We start from the raw sequence: 20,002 nt of genomic DNA on the forward strand, positions 1-20,002 counted from the left end.
ACGAATCTAATATACCCTTTTACTCTACGAGTAACGGGTATAAAAATTTGTTTTTATTTTGGCAATGACATCACTAGAAGAAATAAAAAATCTCTAAGATATCTTAAAATTTAAGTTCCTTTAACATTTGATTTTTTTGACTTTTTGGCTGTAATCTCAAAATTACAAAAAATGTAAAAATATTTTTGTGGAAAACTAAAAAGAAGGGAGGAGATGGCGGTGCTGTTGGGCCGGAGGAGCCCCATTGCTGGATGGGCGAAGCGTGCCATGCCCACAGCCGCCCAGTTTCTGCATGAAAACCCGAATGAGATGACCCTGCTCGAAATGCTGGGCTCCACGAATCTGCGCAAGAGTTCGCCCGAGGACTATCGAGTGCTGCGCGACATCGTCAACACCTTCGAGCGATACTCCGGCGTGGGGAACGACATTCAGTTGACCCTGGCCGAGCACTCGGCCAACGAGCTGATCATGGGCGAAAAGAAGCGGGAGTACGAGAAGGGCATCATGGATCCCTCCAAGTTTGCACCCGGTCACCACATCTTCCAGGTGCTGCACACGGTGAAGAAATCGCCGCTCTTCCAGATGCTGAGGAAAATGCCCAAGGGAGCGGCCCTCAAGACGCACGACACCTCTATGTGCAGTTCGCGGGCGGTGATCGAGATGACCTACCGGGAGAACCTGTGGGTCTGCACCACCCACAAGGGCTGTCGGGTGGAGGAGTTCCGTTTCGCCGCGGAGAAGCCCAAGGACATGCGGCACAAGGACGGCGAATGGCAGCCGATGGAAAAGCTACGCGAGTTGCGGGGAGAAGAGAATTTGAGGAAATATCTGCGAGTTCGCCTCAGCATGTATCCCCTGTCCAGTTTCAGGACGAATGCCCACGCCTGGGACCACATGATGGGGATCTTCACGCTGCTGGATGGCCTTTTGCAGTATGCCCCGCTATGGGGCGACTACTACTACCGGGCCCTCGAGGAGTTCTATGCCGATGGGGTGCAATATCTGGAGGTGAGAACGGTGGTGCCCCAACTCTACTGCCTCGATGGCAGCCGACTGCCACAGCGGGAAACTGTGCAGATCTACTTGGACACTCTGGAGCGGTTCAAGAAGGAGCATCCGGGATTCATAGATTCCAAGCTCATTTATGCCCCCCTGCGTCACGTGCAACCAGAAGTGGTGGGCCAATATGTCAAGCAATGCACCGAGCTGAATGTGAGTTTGAATAATTGGGTAGTTTAATTATTTTACTCTCAAACTGATATTTATTTTAGGCAAATAATTGCTTTTTAATTTCTGAAAATAGTCGCCTTTTATGGCTTGAAACTATCAAATTACTTGCTTTGTTTCGTACTCCTAAACCTTTGTCCAAAATTAATTTGCATATTGTGATTAATCCCAGAACAAAGCAAGGTGCGTATTTCAGTGCAGATAACAAATTAGGCCAAATAGTAAAGGAACATTTTGTAACTAAGAACAATCAATCAATCTAAGGCCTCTCGCATCAATAACCTTTTCTAATCCCTTGACAAAGTAGTTGATTTTATGAGAATGCAAGTGTTTGAGCTCTGATAGCAAATGCTATTAGCATTTAAGTTGGATTAAATGTTGTGCAGATAATAAATACAGACAATCAAAAAATCAAAAAACTTATTCAATACTCCGAAAAAAAAATATTTTGATTGGAATAAACCATTAAAAGTGACTTCTAATCTACAAAAAATGAATTTTTAGAAAGAGTTTCCCGACTTTGTGGTTGGCTTCGATTTGGTGGGCCAGGAGGACAAGGGCCACCCGCTGAGCAAATTCGCCGAGGAGCTGCTGAAGCTGCCCGAGCACATCGACTTCTATTTCCACGCCGGCCAGACCAACTGGTACGGGTCGCACGTGGACCAGAACCTGCTGGACGCCATCGTGCTGGGCACCAAGAGGATCAGTCACGGCTACACGATCACCAAGCATCCGCTGCTCATGCGGCTGGCCAAGTACCTGAACATCGCCCTGGAGGTCTGCCCGGTGTCCAACCAGGTGCTCCAACTGGGCTCCGACTACCGCAACCATCCGGCAGCCACGCTGATCGCCGCTAATGTGCCCATGGTGATCTCCTCCGGCAATCCAGCCTTCTGGCGGGCTGCTCCTCTGTCGCACGACTTCTACATGGCCTTCCTGGGCATCGCACCCATGAACGCCGATCTGAAGTTCCTCAAGAGAACCGCCAAAAACTCCATTCGCTACAGCTCGCTGAGTGACGAGGCCAAGGCGGAGGCCATGGAGAAGTGGAAGAAGGAGTGGGACGAGTGGGTTGAAAAGATTGTCGATCCGAAGGAAAATGTCTCAGAAGAAGAAAATAAGTGATTTTTAAAACCTATATAACATTATATTTAATTTGTGACAATTAAATTGCTTTATAAATATTGGAAGTTAACGTACAACTAAATTAATCCACCATTTATTTCTAAAACAATAGAAATTCATTTCGTTTTTAGAAATAGTATTGCTACCAGATTAATCGTATTATTTAATACCTATGCATAACTAATATTCTTAAAATATATTTAACAATAATTTTAAAATTTATTATTACATTTAATTGAATATTTAAATAGTTCAATAAAATTAATATTTCTGATGCATAATATCGCAAAGCCCTTCAGATATCCTCCATCCTTTCCCTTAATAAACTGAAGTCGTACCTGAATTTTGTTTGAGAGAGCCAACAACTTTTCCACTCACGCACATCGGAAAGCCCCAAAGTCAATGACCAATGGCAAAAAGGGGGGAAATCCAAGGGATAAACCTTGAGCTGCACTTTCAGTCGCACCGCAAATTGTTTGAGTTTCCGCTTCTTGATTATTTCAGGCAAACCAATAAGTTTCTGGCCAACTTTTTATTGCATACTTCGCTGCGGGTGTTCGGGGGGTGGTGAAAGGGGCGGGGGTCATGCAAATGTCACAGAAACTAACACTTCCGGTTCTTCTGCTGGCACTAATTTCATTGACTTCCATTTTCCGCTCACACATGACAAAGTTGCTTCAGGGCGAGGAAGTTGGGCAAAAGTCTTTGATGCGATCAAGAAAATAAACTTTCTGCCCTGCCTGCCATTGCTTATAATTAAAAACTTTATTATTTGTTTAACTTTGCCCGCAGCTGTTGCGCATTTGACAGACAGAGATGGCAAAGTGTGTGCTAGTACAAGAAAAAGGGGCGAAAACTTGTTTCGCAGCCACACAAGAATTACCAACAATTATCGAAAAAGTTTCGCTTCATTTATCGCCCGAAAGTCAGTCACAATTTTCTCATTTTGCTTTCTTTTTTTTTTTGAGGCTTCCGAGACAAACTACCAATACGGTTCTGCAAACTTTTTAACGATGGGAAAACACATTTATGCCACGGCGCTCCTGTCGCCGTCTAATTTGCAAATTCATGAATATAAAGTGGTCTCAAAATGCCAAACAAATAAATCAAATATGCAAATTTTCCTTTTTTGCCAAACACACACACAGGCAGTCGGCCATCATCATTCGCTTTAAAAATATGCGTAAAAAGAGCAGATTTGCGAGCTGGGAACCGGTGCATCTGCCAGGAAACGGAGATCTTCATCCAAGCAAAGGTGACTACAGCGGGAAAATTAAACATCTGGATAAAAGAAGCTGTCTGAAAAATATATTTTCCCAGTAATTTGTACACCCAAAAAAAAGCACGTCGGGATCAAATCGATATGCGCATGGCATGGCATAAGTAGCGGAGATTCTTTGACTTACATGAGTGGAAAAGAGAAACCCACATTCAAAATTTGAACTGGCCAAATCACTATGGACGGCAGTCCATGTAGTGACGAAGCGCACCAGGAGAGTGTGCGAAGGCGACTACTATTATATAGCCGCAAAATTGAAAATCGGCAGTGATAGTCCGATCGTAATGAGTAATACACCAATCGAAAGGTATTGCAAAAACTTAAAGGATTGCATACCAAGACTTTAAGAAAATCAATTGGCTTGGGAGAGAGAGCGGTGAAAGTGAAAAAGTGAAAATTTCGAAATTTGGAGCTGTTGGGGCCGGTGGGGATAAATGCCCCCTCGCAATGTTTTAGTTGTATCAAATAAAAACACCTCTTAACGAGGTAAAAAACTAGTGACGATCGCACCTTCAACGTACAAAAGTTCTGATATCAACTTTTGTGACGAAAAATGATTTTAGATGCGACTAAATAAGTACGCTACCTAAAATTTACTCGTTCGGCCCGCTTTAGCAAATATTTAATATCTACACGAATGTTTTTCTGTTGTAGCGTGCCGAATGAATAAATTTCAGGTAGCGTACTTATTTAGTCGCATCTAAAATCATTTTTCGTCACAAAAGTTGATATCAGAACTTTTGTACGTTGAAGGTGCGATCGTCACTAGTTTTTTACCTCGTTAAGAGGTGTTTTTATTTGATATCAGAAGTTTTTGTTTGTTTACTTTTGCTCTCATAGGTGCTAATATAAACATTTAAATTTAAATTGGTCATAAATCATAATTTTTAAACTATTGTATTTTAACGAATTAAGTTAAAAAGGCGTTGAAGTATTTCAAAATACCTTTTAAACGAGGTATAGCACATGTCTGTACCTTTAGTAGTGTAGAACTTAAAAACTAACGAAATTTAGCCATTTTTAGCTCTTTTCCCGCTAAAGTAGCGGCTTTTTCCAAAAGTCGTAGAACAAAAGATTCCTATATGGAACTCTTAAGTGCAAATTTACTGATTCCATGACCCTAAAATACAGTTCGGATACCCTCCCACAAAATTCAATACTCAGGGAGCGTTAATTGTTCGAGCTGGCAACAGTGGCTATTTTCGTATAAAAATAACTTTTAAACGTGACTTTTTACAGTAATGTGTTATATACCAAAATTTAAGGAATCTCAAGGGCTATACAGTTTAAGGTTTTAAAGAAAATCGTTAGAGCCGTTTTTGAGAAAATTAAAAAAAAGCTAAAAAAAAAGTTTAAACAAATTTTCTTTTGTTCATATCTTTTTAACTATTACATTTACACAAATTGCATATAAAAGGCGTTTATAGCATTTAAAAATACCTTTCAAACGAGATGCAGCACAAGCCTGTAGCTTTAGTAGTATAGAAGTTACGGCTTTCCGAATTTTAGCTATTTATAGCTGTTTTCCCGCTAAACTAGCGGGTTTTTCCAAAAGTGGTAGAACAAAAGTTTTTTATATCGATGTGATGAACGTCATATCAAATTTTCAGAACTTAAAAAACATATTTTGGACAAGTGGACAAGTGGACAAGCGGACAAGTGGACAAGTGGACAAACTGACAGACAGAATTAAATTTTCATTTTGGGAAGAAGAAGAAAATCTTATTTTGGCTATAACTTTTGAACGGAGAGTCGGATTTTGACAAATGGCCCCTCATTCGACGGGTATTTTCAAAAGGAATACAACTAAAACATTGCGAGGGGGCATTTATCCCCACCGGCCCCAACAGCTCCAAATTTCGAAATTTTCACTTTTTCACTTTCACCGCTCTCTCTCCCAAGCCAATTGATTTTCTTAAAGTCTTGGTATGCAATCCTTTAAGTTTTTGCAATACCTTTCGATTGGTGTATTACTCATTACGATCGGACTATCACAGCAGATTTTCAATTTTGCGGCTATATAATAGTAGTCGCCTTCGCACACTCTCCTGGTGCGCTTCGTCACTACATGGACTGCCGTCCATAGTGATGTCCTGGCCAGTAGACTTGACTTCTCCAACAAATCTAGTTAATTTCGAAATCGAGGTTTCCAATCAACTGGCGAAGTTTGACAGAAAATTGCTTTCCTAACATTCTTTTGCAGTGTATTGATGGTTCCTGCCTTAATCTCAACTCTCTAATTGTTAAAAAATGTTGACATCCTTTCGATAATTTCAACATATTAATGGACGTTTAATTTTTAGACACTGGTCGTTTCTTGCTTTTTATCGGTTCCATGACTTGAAAAAACATTTTCACAATGCCCACATATTTGTGGTTGGTGGAATTGGAATCCAAGAACGTAAAATGGAATTGGTAGAGGCCTAGTGGAAACGGTGGAAACAGTTCCGTGGGCATATATGCATTTCGTAAACTTAAATGTCCCTGAAATAACCAAAAATTGATAGTAATTACTCAAGAAAAAACAAGTGAAAGATATACCGAAAAGGGACAGGAATGATTCACATTGGAATATCGTTTTAGCTGCTTCCAAATCATGACGCCGTACGGAATATAGCTTCTTCTTTCGATTACGTCGCATAAGGCAATGGTCGTATTAACTAGAAAGGGCTGGAACTTGTTGCTATAATCCTTTCGTAGGATCTGCAGTCGAATCTGTCAAAGGAAAAGACTAAAATATCTGATTGCCTCAAGAATTTAAACACAAACTTACAGTTGGCTTTATAAAAGTCATGGTCAAAAAGCAGTCCATATTCGCCTCCGCCATATTCCAACTGATCGCTTTCACATGACAGGAAATATTTACCAGTCTCGCCGGATTTCCCTCACACTCGACTTTCATAAGCTTGAAAATAAACTGGGCCTCCGTCTAGCAAGCAAATAAAGAGGTCTATGATTTATTCCCACTCAAGGTCAAGCTAGGAAGCTTACCATTTTCCACATGAGGCAGCTGCCGAGAACCACCTGCCAAGCAAATATCATTGCTACAACTGCTATCGAGCTTCCAGTAATTAAAAGCTATATTCGTTAGCCAGCAATGGTTAAATCGATTTTTAATCTCTTTGTAATAGGTAAATTACCATTTCATTACGCAGATCACATAGTCCTACAAATGAACCGAGACACATTCGAGTTTAAGAATTAATACTAAATTGCAAAAAATCTTCAGATCTCGGGGACGGAATATCTTTCCAATTTCCCTCTCACTTTATCTCTATCCCTGTTCTTCGCAGTGAAATAAATTACCAAAACTGTGAACTGTAATCAATGATTTGTTATTATTTATGATCAAAATCATTTACAATGTTATAAACATGTTAACGAACGTTTTCATTTTTAGACACTGGTCGTTTTTTACTTTTTATCGGTTCCATGCTTTGAAATAACATTTTTACAGTGGCCACATAGTCGCGGTTGGTAGAATTGGAATCCAAGAATGTAAAACGGAACTGATAGAAGCCTTGTGGAAACGGTGGCAGCAGCTCCGTGGGCAATAATGCATTTCGTAATGTTAAGTTTCCCTGAAATTAGATAATAAATAGGGGTTACTCAAGGAAGAAAGCCAGTAAAAGATATACCGAAAAGGGACAGGAGTGATTCGCATTGGAGTATCTTTTTAGCTGCTTCCAAATCATGACGCCGTAGGGAATATAGCTCTTCCTTTCAATCACGTCGCAAATGCTAAATGTCGCATCAACTAGAAAAGGCTGGAACTTGTTGCTATAATCCTTTCTAAAGATCTGCGCCCGAATCTGTAACCAATTATCTGTAACCAATTATCTCAAGAATGCGAACAGTTACTTACAATTGGGCTTATCAAGGGCACAGTCAAAAAGCAGTCCATGTTCGCCTCCGCCGAATTCCAATTGATCGGCTTTACACGACAGGAAATATTCATTACTCTCGCCGGATTTCCCTCACACTCGACTTTCATAAGCTTGAAAATAACCTCGGCCTCTGTCTAGTAGGCAAAAAAAAGCTCCGTGATTTATTCCGACTCAAGATCACGTTACGAATATTACCATTTTCCACATGAGGCAGCATCCGAGAACCACCTGCCACGCAAATATCATTGCTATAACTACTTTTTCAGTGATATCAGTCGTTAGCCAGCATTTGTCAAATCGAAGAATAATCTATTTATAATCGGGAAATTAAAATTGTATTAATAAATCAACTGTAATTAGTTTTACAAATGAGTCGAGCAGTTTCAAATCAGTTTACAAATAAATGAAAATATACGACTTGACAACGTTTTAAAGAGATAAAACCGAAAATGCAAATTATCCACAAATCCAGTCCTGAACAAACTTCACTTTAGTAAAAATAACTTTAACATCAAAATCATTATTATGATAAATACTGCTGTGAATTATTCTTATAATTATAATGTTATTAACATAATGTCGAAAGATTTAATTTTTAGGCACTGTTTTTCTTTTGCTTTTTATCGGTTCCATGACTTGAAGGAACAATTTTGCAGAGCCAATAAGTTCGCTGCTTGTAGAATTGGAATCCGAGTATGTGAATCGGAATTGGTAGAAGCCATGTGGAAAAGGTGGAAGGTGATTCGAGTCCAAATATGCATTTCGTACTCGCACAGGTCCCTGAAATCAGAATATAAAACTGATGATCTAAAATAAAAAACTCAGTAGAGTATATACCGTAAAGGGACAGGAGTGGTTTAAATTGGAATATTGTTTAAGTATCTTCCAAAGTATGACGGCATACGGAACAAAGCTTCTTTTTTGGATCACGTTGCAAAAATCCATTCTCACGTCAACTAAGAACGGTTGGTACTGGTTGCTGTAATCCTTCCTTAAGATCTCCATTCGAATCTGAAAAAACACAAAGTTTCATTAAATCCGATTTGCTCAAGAACTTGGAAAATTTCTTACCATTGGGTTTCTCACGGTCACAGTCAAATGACAGTCCATGTTCACCTCCCCCATATTCCAATTGACCGCCTTCACATAACAGGAAACATTTTTAACTCTCGCCGGATTTCCCTCGCACTCGACTTTCATAAGCTTGAAAATCACCTCGGCCTTCGTCTAGTAGGCAAATAAAGAGCTCTATGATTTATACCCACTCAAGATCAAGTTAGGAAGTTTACCATTTGCCACAAGAGGCAGATGCCGAGAACCACCTGCCACGCAAATATCATTGCTATAACTGCGTTTTCGGTAAGGGGCTGTCCATATATTACGTAATCACGTTTTTGCTGATTTTTGACCCCCTCCCCCCCTTGGTGATCAGCCGTAATCTTTCAATAAAAACCCCCCCCCCCCAATGATTACGTAATCCCAAGAATAAAATTTTTTTTGTTTTAATATGTGGATTCAAACAGAGATGCAACCCAATCTTTAATATTGTTTATAAATGGAGTTTGGTATGACACATTCGGTTCGTATACGCCGAAATTATCTCCAACTTACTCTTCGTCAAGCCATTCCAGGTCTTCGCATTCTTCGTGTGATTGAACCACTAAACATTCTCTTTCTCGCCGCCCAGCCACTAAAAAAAATTTTTTCTCTGCTTTCCTATCTAAGTTTGCAGATATATTTAAAGAAAAAAAGTTTTTAAAAAAATTCTTTAAATAAAAAAATACAAATAAAATGATTACGTAATCATTGTGCAAGACCCCCCCCACCCCATGTAATCAAACATAATCATTTCAATGACCCCCTCCCCCCCCCCTAGGTGATTACGTAATATATGGACAGCCCCTAATGAAAAGTTATACACCTTACGCAGCCTTTGTTTAATCGACGTTTAATATATTTATAATGAGTTAACTTCGAATTTATTACGCAGGTCAATTAGATCAGTTTACAAACTACTATTAATAGGGGCAATTCAGAAAGCATGTTTATAATTTCCAATTAATTGAGCATATTTGATTGCTGAGCCTTTTGAACAACCTATACATACTGAAACCAGTAGTATTTAAAAATGTCGCATTGCCGTCAGAGGCAGATACACACTCGAGTTTTCCGATTCCTACAAAGAGATAAATCCTGGATTGCCATAAATCCACAAATCCAAATCCCTTCCTCCAACCAATTTCTACCCAATTTCCCTGGCACTCTCTATTCGGTCTCTTTCCCTGTTGCATTTTGATGTCTTGCTTTGGCATCCAAAGTCCAAAATCATCATCATGATGAGCATTGGCACGAGGACTCTGATGAGGATGGGATGATGACCATGGAGGCATAAAGCGCAGTTAGTTTGCATACAAATGGCATTTGGAAATGTGCAAAAGGATTGCGCAAAAATCAACGCGACATGCCAAGCAGGACAAATAATGTGCATAAATTTATCCACAGATGGGTGGACCAGCAGCCAAAGATTGGACAGATACTGGAGACCCAGGGTGGCAGTAATAAAAAAGCAAACAAGTGCTGGTCAATATGTTGCACTGGACACGAGATGGTATGGTATGATGGGTTTGCGGATGATGCTCCTGATGATGATTAGATTACTGCATGCGAAACTGGAGAAGGGAGCTGCTCAAGGGGGTTTTTTCGATGAACGGCAAGGAGATGGCAACATAATAACGCTTACGTCCTGGACATTAGCATTGCCAAAGGACAGGGTATCGGTTGATGAGGTTTCTGTTTCTGTTCCAGCCGTGTGGACCAACTGATTGGCATCGACGCTTACACTCTTCTTGTTTGTCCCAAAACAACCCCCCTCGTTCGCCGCCCATCTGAATTGATCAAAGTATCAAGTATGCAGAATTTTTTGTACTATGAATGTCGGTGAAGAGGGGACGAAAGAGGGAGTTTTCCATACCTTTCTGACCCTATATCTCTTGTCTATATTCGTGTTTTATGCTAATACATGGATCGTTGTGGTATGCATTAAAGGTGTTGGAATCCTTTGAGGAAATAAACAAGTATAGAAAGTATGGTAGGGGATAGAATTATGGGTTAGAGATAAAAATGAAAATTTCCATGACAGAAATGAAATGACAGAAACTTAAATCTTTGTAGCCACCCATTTTGATTAATGAATCTTTAAATATTCCCCACCACACTTTTATTATTAAATTGTTATTTGGTTTAAATTCAAATAGTTTTATAATTGGTAAGGGAAGGCTTTAAAAAAGCTTTAATTCGGCATTTCATTGACAACACAATATAATCGCTTTTAGTCCGGATATCAATTTAACAATTAATACAAATCGTTTATACTCACAGACGACGGCACAGTTTCCATGGCAGCCATGTGCGGGCGTAAATAGTTTATTGTTTAAAGGGATCAACACGACCACAAGCGCAGCTACACACGGACACACGCAGGCAGGATAATTGCATTATATTTCAGCATTTCCCAGCAATTTGCCTTTTGGCTGCCATTGTCTGCTCCTGCTGAATGGCGCCATCTGCTGGCCGGGCTAATGAACACTCCTGCAGGTTAAAGTGCAGGACAAGGGAGGACTCCCACTCAAAGCTAGCCGGCAAATTTGCAAATCATCAAATATAATTTCTAAACAAATTACAAACGTGCAGCCGCAGCCCGAAAGTTGCCAATGCAATATCCCCTACAAATTGCACAACCATACATTTGCATATAACGCACTTTGGGCCCAGGTCCAAGTGTGTTTGTATACGTATCTACCGAACATTTACAAATTATGCTATAAATGTATCCTCACAGCACACAAATGCAGGGACAAAGATGATTTGCCGCTGGCATCAATTTCACAGAGGGCTTTTTGGGCGGGGGACTTGTGTTTACCATTTAGCAATGCAGTTGCATTCCCGTTAACTGACGACCGTTTTCCCGCCTGCTCCTGATTTTGATACTGAATCTGATTCCGAATCCGATTCGGACACGGATCCTGTTCTGTTCTGTTCTCCCCACTCTGGCTAAATCATATGCAAATGCATGCGTATGACATTTGGGCTCGAAATTTTATTGTCCGCTCCGGTTGCTAAATTATTTAGAGCCTGGTTCCTGTTGCCATGACGATTCAATTCGGGAGGGAGTGCACTCGGAAAAAAGTTCCCAGGATAATTACAATTTGTATCATGGATCCACAAAATGTTTTTTACTTCTTTCTGATTCATAAAACCATATTGTTGGCCTTTAAAATATTATTAAATGTAAGAACCTCTTCAAAAATTGAATACCGAATTCAAAAAATTAGGAAATCATTTTAACTTATCAAATTTAATATGTAATCAAGGTCAAAAAAACCTTATTACATATAAAGATCAGTACCCAAACGAGACATATATTACTTGTTTTAATTATTTTTCTAAGTGTAAAAAGGACAACGGGTCATGCATTTTGAGCTCTGCCCACAGACAACCGCATAATTTATGCAAAATGCGTGTGCGAATGCGAGTGTGTGCGTGGGCGTAACTTTGTGTGTGTTCGTGTGAGTGTCACAAATTTTAGTTGCTTTTTGGCATTGAAATCGAGCCGAGCTTTTTGGGCCTGTCTTTCAATTTGACATAAAACCTTTGCCGGATCCTTTTCGGCTCACACATGACACTTTATGCAAAGTGCTCATCCTTCTCCTCCTCTTTTCGGTCTCCCTTTTTGGCGTATTTCACGCCCTTTCGCCGCCACACATCAAAATAAACATAAGAAAGTTTATTTTTACGTATACGTTCATATATTGCCCTTGAAGAATGTCTCCCGCAAATGAGCCACGCAAATTTTCTTTTCCTTTTCTTGCAGCTCTTTTATGTGCAGCCAAGCGTGTGTAAAAAAAGCACACAAAAGTTCATTAAATTGCAAATCCTTTTTTCATATTTGACGTGGCAACAAAGGGAAGGTAAAGTTTCATAAAAATATATTAAAAGGATTTTTAAAGGCACAAAGGATAAGCATAAAAAGATGTACAATATATATTTTTTTAAAATATTCACATTTTTATTTATTTGTGCTTTTTGTTTAAGTACAAGAATAATAAAAAATTTGTTTTTCCTTTCTTCCTTATTAGTTTTATTTTAAAATATTTTAAATCTTCTTAATGAAAATAAATGAAAATATTATTTAAAGTCTTATAAATTAAATAATAATTCTTCGAAGATAGACTAACAATATAATCCTTATATTAAAGCGCCCTTCATGGCTTTAAAGTGTCCCCTCTTTTGAGGGCTGGATCGTTTGGGAACAACTGACGTGGAAACCCGGAACGTAAATTGCAAGGAACCCGCAACTCAGCTCGTTGAGCTGATAAGCAAACAGATTTATGACTGCATTTAGGGGTAAGCATTCGCAGTAAGCATTTCGACCTCAACTTTTGACTCTGGAGGCCTTTAAAAATGCAGAAGACAACACTCAATTCGTAGCCCGTCATTCGTAATTAAAACGAACCACTCACGTACTTTTGGCAACCAGACAAACAGAGCCAACGACTGTCAAAAGTCGCCTACGACTGTCCATCAGTCCGTCTGTCCGTCCGAATCCTCAAATTGACAGCCAGCCGGAGGGAGAGGGATATATGTAGATACATATATGGGGCGAAAGAGACGGGCAGGCCGGACATGGACACACAATAATTTAGTACGTAATAGACACGACCCTGCCGAACCGGAGTGAGGAGTATGGAGCACGGAGTAGGGAGTCCAAATCCCGGAGCCCAGAGCCAGGAGCCGGACCATCAGACAAGTGCTAGACAGCTCCGGTTGCAGCCCTGGACTTGTTCATTAACACAAAACATAAGCCGCCAGACAGACATGTGAATGATGAAGCACGAGCGGGTCGGCTAAATGGAGTGGGCAACGGACAGATGGACAGGAATACTCGTAGAATGCGTCCATATATCATAAATAGTCGAACTAGGAATGGGAACTTACCCAGGGAGCACATAAAAAAAATGGTATACTTGTATTTCGATTGTGGGAATTATTATATTATATTTAATCGCATTAAAAAATAAACTAAATCTTTTTCATAATTAAGATTAAACATTAAAATATTATAAAAATATTGTTTTGCAAGCCCCACGACTAATTAAAACTTTAAAATTAAATCAAGATATTAATCACGTCACAAAAATAATATTACAAGATTTTTCGTAGAATCTAATTGTACCTATATCCCTTTATAAAGTCGCATCTCTAGCTGCTCGCATATCATCCACTTGAGCAAAAAAAGGGGGTTCCATGTTTCAGGCCTTCAGACCATAGTTCAAGTGCCATTAAAATCGAGTCTTGGCACTCGGGCATCTGCCAATGTGCAAAACGAGATGGGAATGGGAATGGAAATGGCTTTGGCAATGGGGTGAAGTGGAAGTTTGTGCAACAAATTAGTAGCAAAGTTGGCTCCGAACCTCTGACTCCAACTCCCACACCCCCTTTCCCTCCATTGTCGTCTCGCACTGGGCAAATATCCGACTGCGGAAATTGCAATGAGACACGTGATCATGGAGACTCCACTACATCCGCCTGCCAGACAAATAAATCTTCATTTTGACTTGAACTTTTGCTGCGGTCCGTCGGCCCAAACGAGAAGTTGGTAGCAAATTAACAGCTGTTGCGTAGCTGTGGTTCCGAGCTCAGAGCTTCCGAGCCTCCGAGCTCCTGAGTTCCTGCCTTCCTGCGGCTTCTCAGGTGATTTACGGCCAAGTTGAGACTCGGCCAACGGCGTCTGCATATTAATATGTGACTTGGCATTTTACTTTCTACGCCATGGAACTTGCAATCAAATCCAACGCCTGCACTTTCCCCCAGACGCATTTCTTTACCTCTAGACTTCTAGCTCCGTGCTCCTTTGCTCGCAGCACGTTTTATTGTTGTGCCGGCCAATTTGTGACGAGTGAGTGCATATAATAAAGCAAATTATATTTCAGATTCAAATGCTATGCAGTCGAGCGGAAGGCGTCTCAAGAGCCGGTCCACAAACGCTGGCTCGGCTAGGAGCAGGGACCACGTATACGCCACGTTGTCTAGTTGGCCCAACGTGGCCGTGGCCTTTGCGCCTGCTGGTTGCGAAAAGTATGTTACAATTATTTTCATCAAAAAACATCAAGCGAATTCTTCGTCGCACACCTCACAAAATCGTAAATTGCATTAGGCCATATAAAAAGATTCTTATAGTTAAGATTCTCTTATAATAATTCTAGTTATTTCTTACTTTAAGATCCTTTTATCAAAAATTTTGAATTATAATTACCTTTATTACCCTATATTAAACCTAGTCTCATTTATTTTCAACAAAATGGATCATAATAATACTAATGTCTGCATTTTTTATTTGTTTTACTTATATTAGCTTAACTCAAAATTAAAAGTATAAAGTAAATTAAAATTATTTACAGTTTTTATTTAAGTAAAGCCCAAATTGTTAATTATTTACGCAATCTATGCAATTGTTTAGTTTAATTTAGAGTAGCTTTCAAAACAAATTTCGTACTGCAAAATTGTTTAATACCACTTAATATAATTAAGAACAAAATAATACCGCGCATAAAATATAATTATTACCTAATGATATTTAATCCGTTTGATTTGATTAAATTGTGTTCGAATCAGGAATAACATCGTTATTCAAATTTAATTTAATTTGTAACATCGTTATTCAAATTGAAATCAAATATTATTTCCAATCACAGGAAACGAGGAATATTCTTGCGTAATACTTTAATTTAATCCTATTAGTTTAATTGGTCGCCTGGACATCATTTGTGTGACGTTTTTTGCCATTGCCTTTCGCTGCTGTTGTTTTTCTATGTTATGTACTATGAAAGGCAAAGAGCAGAACAAAAAAGGAGTGCACTTGAAATTGTTGATGGGGCGAAGTGAGTCGACTTGGTAGTGTGTGAGTCACAATATCCACTTCCCAGTACTTTCCTGCCCAACGGTTGCATCCGCATGCTTAAAGTTTTGTTTCGGGCTTTTCATTTCTTTTTTTTTTTGGTGTGTCAACTTTTCCCTTTGTTTTGCATTTTAGTTGCCCCATGGCCCTCTTTTGCCCCCCGCCCCCTTTCCCCTTCCCTCCAGAATCGGGAAAAGCATTTCGAAAATGTGGAGAAATGAAAACTTCTGGCCCCGGTCTGCAATGCTGACCGATGTCGACATCGTTGTTGGCCAGCCGCATGGCATAAAGAGCGACAGTCCGCAGGACATTTTATATTTAATTTACAGTGTGACCGCACTTGGTCTCCGTCCGTCCGATTGTCCGTTGTCCGTTGCCCGTTCGTCCGTTTGTCCGTCCATCTGCCTGTTTTTTCCTCTTCTCTGACCTTATATGTATAATGCCATCCGTTCGCTGTGCGAGTGCATTTAATAAAGTGCAATGCGGGGTTGGGTATGAAAATGCATGGGAAAGTGCCATCGTTTCGGTGATTTTCACTCTTTGGACTTTCCCGCATCATCGTATTTGTTTGTTCTGCCGCCACACGGTCAGAAATTAATTTCTAATTCCCATTATGGTGGTCCACTTGCCCCGAAATCTACTAAATACGCTATCCATTAAGTAAACACATACATTTTTAAACGAAAATTGCATTAAATAAAGTTTCAAATAGGCTTTCGGCCGTCCAAAGTGGGGATTAGCGAGTGGGCGGCTGACAGGCAGGGGGCGTGGCACAATCACAGTGGCCAAGAGTTGCCACAACAACAACTGAAATAAACCCAACAAATTCGAATGGGAATTAAAACGAAAAACTTGAAAAGGAACCACGAAGGTACAATCTTCCAATACTCTTTAAGGGATTTAACGGAATTTATAATAAATGTATCAAGCTTTTATTTAATCAAGATTTATCATAAAAGATTATTACAAGTTTGAATTTTAAATTGTATAAATACTTTTGATCAAACCCCTTAGTTATTACACCAGGAATATGGTACTACAATCCATTTTTAGAGCATTAAATCGGTCAGGTTAAAGTATTCGGGGTGTACAAAATTCCTTTCTCAATTATTTTTGCCCTGTATCCACTCGACAATTTTTTTTTAGAGTTCCCGAACTTGTGGGGATTTTGCAAGCGAAGGGGGGAGAAACACGGGTCCATTCTGAATTGATGCCGAGGATTGGACGGGCTGAAGCCGTCCATGTCTATGGGCCATTCAGTGTGCAGTCGTCCACACTTTTATTGCTTTAATTGCGCACCGAAGCGCAACAAGAATCGACGCACATCCTCTCACATCTAGGACACACATGTTGCTAATGAAGTTTTCTAACAACATTTCAACTCATGTCAGATCATAATCTGTTAATCTGCGAGGGCCTGCCCACACGGCCCAGGATTGCTGAAATGGCATAAAAATAAACTAGAACATGTCGAAGCTGGCGACAACTGTACACCGAGCACATCAATCCATCCGCCTGATATGGACACTTTGGTCCTTTCACTACACTTTTGACCCAGGAGATGGGCGAAAAAGTTAATGAAAATGGATTTTTGGTATGTCATCGAAGGGCAGTAATCATTTGGAGTCTCATGTTCAAAGGCCAAGCTAAGAAGATTCTAGATATTGTAAGGGGGCTAATTGAGAAGGGATGCTTATACTCGGAAATTGCTATTATAAGGAAACGAAAGTATGTTATGGTTTAATTAACCTGACTTTTGAAAAGCTATTTATCTTTTATGATATGTGTACCAAATCCATGATTTCGGGTCTCAATTAAATTTACCTTTAAACTTTACTTTAATAGCAATTCAGTAATTTACTAACTCGAAACTATAAATTCGCTTCTGTTCGTTTCAATATTACAAATTACTAATTTGATCGATTGCTTAAGCTGCCACCGAAACTCTGCGCATTAATAATATCCTTTGGCAAACACAAACACAAATAAAGGCTGGCAAATACTAGGACTCGCACACACACACACACATCTGCAATTTGAGCAACATGTCAAAGCAAATAAACAACAAGGACTCCCTCTGTCAATGGGAAAACTAGTCGTTGGGGTGGGAAAATTAAGGGGAGGTGCGCCTATCGCATTTGTATTTGTTATGCTTACGCCTCGATTGTCCTGAAAAATCAACAAGCCCATCGATGGCCATTGACGTCTAAGCGCCGAATGGGTGTGTATTTTAATTAAACCTGTTTTTCGACGGCACTTATCAGATGCAGACAGGACGTGCACCTCAACGCACCCACCTTCCCACTATCAGGTGCTAAAAATAAAACTAGACAATGCTAACGGGAAAAGGAGCACTCTAAAAAATTGAGATCCTCATATGATGGATGGTATGCAGTGTCCTACAAACCTAAAAGTCAACATTAGTTGACTTGTTAGATTTCAAAAATCTGTTAGTTGATATCTTAAAATATGTATTCAAATTATATAAGCACATATATCTTTTGACTAATATTATTAAATATTTATAAATGAATTTTATACCCATTTCCCTAAAATAACAAATCTTCTAAATGTACCTAAAATTCTTCTGTGTGTATCCGATACCCATTCAAGCTAGAAGCCAACATGTTTTACTGTTAATGGACTTTCGATATTTGCAGGAAGTTATGGCAGCTTGATTTATGTCCATGCCTTTTACCTTTGGCTGTCGAACCACCAGGTAAAGTCGTTTAATTATTGAACAAGAGAGGGCAACCGAATGCTTGTCTGGCAATCAAATTTGAAATAGTCTGGCATAAAAAATGTAAGCAGATTTCCACTGGCATTTTGCCATTGCTATTACTTACTAACATCAAATAAAACTCGAGTTTACAGCCTGGCACATAAAGTCCTCAAATTGATGGGGGAGTCGGGAAAACACAGAAATCAAAGTAAGCACCTAAGCAGCTTATGCAAAAGACAATCGAAACCCACCGCCCCAACTTCCACCAATATTCTTTTCGCATTTTATTCTTATTTTACAACGCCAATAGGCAAAAAGTGTTAAACAAAATTTGCGTCTGGCGTTTATTGAGTGGAACGAACGCCTCAGTTCGAGCTGAATGGAAAATGTAAAAATCTAAAATCTAAAAAATCTAAAGAGTAAAAGCAAAAGTTTAAATTACTTTCTAGTAAAACTTTGATCCGAGACAAAAAAAAATGGGCTAAAAGAAGAATGCAAGCGAGATTAATGCTTGAAGCGAAAAAGGGCAAAATGCTGAATTGTTAAATAACTAATGCATGGCCAATGAACTTGCCGAACAAAAGTTTTCGCTATTTATCTTTATAGTTCCGTTTGGCGTGAAGAGTGAAATTCTTTATTTAACATATATGTATTAAAGTGGACTTTAATTTATAAGCAGGAAAAATTATAATCATAATTTGATTTGACTCGGTTTAAGAAAATTTAAAGTACAGTTGGTAAATTAAATAATATTTTAAAATATAATAGATAAAGCAAAATATAGTAAGTCTTAAAATAAAAAATTATACAAGAATAAAGAACTTAAGAACTTCGAATGGAAATAAACCTCCCATTTGTCGGCATAAAACTTCGCATGTTCGATATATCATAATTGTACAATTCACGTTTTATTCAAACTCTAGTCAATACTAAAAACTAATTATATGCGTTTCAAATTAATTGTAGGTGGGGGCCCGATCGATGGACGCCGCCTCCAGGATGACCTTCATGATCTTGTCCTTGGCGAACTCGGAGGCGTCGGTGTTCAACTGGCGAAGGCGGTCGGCCACAAAGTCCCCGAATATCTGGGAGCTGTCCTTCTGGGTGCGCAGGGCATTGGCCACCGCCTTGTTGACCATATCCTCGTCCATGATGCTGATGGTGGACACCTCGCCCTCGCCGTCAATCTCGTCGTCCAGTCGCTGCTCTCCGCCGCCGCCGCCGCCGCCGGTCAGGGAGCAGCTGGAGAACATGACCTGCTCCGGCTCGTAGAGGGCCAGGTTCTCGATGATCTGCTCGTAGTCGACGGACTGGTCGGAGGCACTCAGCTTCTCCTTCTTCACCGTCGGCGTCTTGGGCTGGGCCTTCGCCTTGACTTTGTAGGGAGTGGCGCTGGAGCTGCTGGCGGATGACCTGTCCAACTGGCCGTCGTTCGAGGGTTTCTGTGGATTGGCGGTTGAGCCGGATTAGCTGGGATTTTGGAAAAACCGTATATTGGCTACTCACCAAATGGGGCTTGTACTCCAGGTGCTTCATGTGCTTCTTGGTGGCCGCATGGGCACGCAGATCGCTGATTTTGGTGTTCACGCAGCACTTGCAGAAGCGGCAGTGCGCCCGGTAGGAGTCGTCCGGATCACGGCGCAACCACGCCCGGAACTCCTCCATCTGCAGCCACACGTCGCGCAGCTTCTGCTTGTAGATTTTCATCTTTTCACCCAGTTCAAGCGGCAGTAATCGCAATGAAAACTAATTAAAAACGCACAGCAACAATGTGAATGCAATAGTGATGACAATAACAATGCGAATAG

General features: G+C 40.0%; 5 protein-coding genes across 6 annotated transcripts; 1 reads left to right on the top strand and 4 right to left on the bottom strand.

Annotated features, from left to right (window-relative positions):
- Window positions 1-98: 98 nt before the first annotated feature.
- Window positions 99-2,434, top strand: Adgf-E (Adenosine deaminase-related growth factor E). Of its 2 annotated transcripts, none has more exons than XM_070213501.1 (2): window positions 99-1,212; window positions 1,272-1,601. In XM_070213501.1, exons 1-2 carry the CDS (start codon window positions 214-216, stop codon window positions 1,488-1,490), a joined length of 1,218 nt encoding a protein of 405 aa, XP_070069602.1. In that variant the 5' UTR covers window positions 99-213; the 3' UTR covers window positions 1,491-1,601. The 2 variants fall into 2 exon arrangements, with proteins under 2 accessions (XP_070069602.1, XP_016997964.2); XM_017142475.3 differs by lacking the exon at window positions 1,272-1,601 and adding an exon at window positions 1,732-2,434 and having other exon boundaries at window positions 109-1,212.
- Window positions 2,435-5,923: 3,489 nt separating this feature from the next.
- On the bottom strand, window positions 5,924-6,458 carry LOC108057985 (uncharacterized). Its single transcript, XM_017142464.2, has 3 exons — window positions 6,405-6,458; window positions 6,173-6,346; window positions 5,924-6,115 (listed from the first exon to the last, which is right to left on the bottom strand). The coding sequence occupies exons 1-3, from the start codon at window positions 6,456-6,458 to the stop codon at window positions 5,924-5,926; spliced, it is 420 nt and encodes a 139-aa protein (XP_016997953.2).
- Window positions 6,459-7,008: 550 nt separating this feature from the next.
- LOC108057983 (uncharacterized) lies at window positions 7,009-7,764 on the bottom strand. Its single transcript, XM_044393098.2, has 4 exons — window positions 7,714-7,764; window positions 7,497-7,652; window positions 7,270-7,443; window positions 7,009-7,212 (listed from the first exon to the last, which is right to left on the bottom strand). The coding sequence occupies exons 1-4, from the start codon at window positions 7,762-7,764 to the stop codon at window positions 7,009-7,011; spliced, it is 585 nt and encodes a 194-aa protein (XP_044249033.2).
- A 300-nt stretch (window positions 7,765-8,064) lies between these two features.
- On the bottom strand, window positions 8,065-8,831 carry LOC138912259 (uncharacterized). Its single transcript, XM_070212304.1, has 3 exons — window positions 8,590-8,831; window positions 8,356-8,529; window positions 8,065-8,298 (listed from the first exon to the last, which is right to left on the bottom strand). The coding sequence occupies exons 1-3, from the start codon at window positions 8,716-8,718 to the stop codon at window positions 8,107-8,109; spliced, it is 495 nt and encodes a 164-aa protein (XP_070068405.1). The 5' UTR covers window positions 8,719-8,831; the 3' UTR covers window positions 8,065-8,106.
- Window positions 8,832-19,071: 10,240 nt separating this feature from the next.
- Window positions 19,072-20,002, bottom strand: LOC108057993 (uncharacterized). Its single transcript, XM_017142471.3, has 2 exons — window positions 19,701-20,002; window positions 19,072-19,636 (listed from the first exon to the last, which is right to left on the bottom strand). Exons 1-2 carry the CDS (start codon window positions 19,899-19,901, stop codon window positions 19,151-19,153), a joined length of 687 nt encoding a protein of 228 aa, XP_016997960.2. The 5' UTR covers window positions 19,902-20,002; the 3' UTR covers window positions 19,072-19,150.

Source organism: Drosophila takahashii, chromosome 2R (assembly GCF_030179915.1).
Source record: "Drosophila takahashii strain IR98-3 E-12201 chromosome 2R, DtakHiC1v2, whole genome shotgun sequence".
NCBI lineage: Eukaryota > Metazoa > Arthropoda > Insecta > Diptera > Drosophilidae > Drosophila > Drosophila takahashii.

Bases quoted from the DNA above. Each gene is read 5' to 3' on its own strand.
- LOC108057993 (XM_017142471.3), bottom strand. From the start codon at position 19,901: ATGAAAATCTACAAGCAGAAGCTGCGCGACGTGTGGCTGCAGATGGAG. The intron at 19,637-19,700 runs GTGAGTAGCCAA...GCCAATCCACAG, and splicing joins TGGAGTACAAGCCCCATTTG to AAACCCTCGAACGACGGCCA.
- LOC108057983 (XM_044393098.2), bottom strand. From the start codon at position 7,764: ATGATATTTGCGTGGCAGGTGGTTCTCGGATGCTGCCTCATGTGGAAA. The intron at 7,653-7,713 runs GTAATATTCGTA...TTTGCCTACTAG, and splicing joins GCTGCCTCATGTGGAAAATG to ACAGAGGCCGAGGTTATTTT. The intron at 7,213-7,269 runs GTATATCTTTTA...ATCTAATTTCAG, and splicing joins ATCACTCCTGTCCCTTTTCG to GGAAACTTAACATTACGAAA.
- Adgf-E (XM_017142475.3), top strand. From the start codon at position 214: ATGGCGGTGCTGTTGGGCCGGAGGAGCCCCATTGCTGGATGGGCGAAG. The intron at 1,213-1,731 runs GTGAGTTTGAAT...ATGAATTTTTAG, and splicing joins AGCAATGCACCGAGCTGAAT to AAAGAGTTTCCCGACTTTGT.
- LOC138912259 (XM_070212304.1), bottom strand. From the start codon at position 8,718: ATGAAAGTCGAGTGCGAGGGAAATCCGGCGAGAGTTAAAAATGTTTCC. The intron at 8,530-8,589 runs GTAAGAAATTTT...GTGTTTTTTCAG, and splicing joins TGACCGTGAGAAACCCAATG to ATTCGAATGGAGATCTTAAG. The intron at 8,299-8,355 runs GTATATACTCTA...TTCTGATTTCAG, and splicing joins ACCACTCCTGTCCCTTTACG to GGACCTGTGCGAGTACGAAA.
- LOC108057985 (XM_017142464.2), bottom strand. From the start codon at position 6,458: ATGGCGGAGGCGAATATGGACTGCTTTTTGACCATGACTTTTATAAAG. The intron at 6,347-6,404 runs GTAAGTTTGTGT...TTCCTTTGACAG, and splicing joins TGACTTTTATAAAGCCAACT to ATTCGACTGCAGATCCTACG. The intron at 6,116-6,172 runs GTATATCTTTCA...TGGTTATTTCAG, and splicing joins ATCATTCCTGTCCCTTTTCG to GGACATTTAAGTTTACGAAA.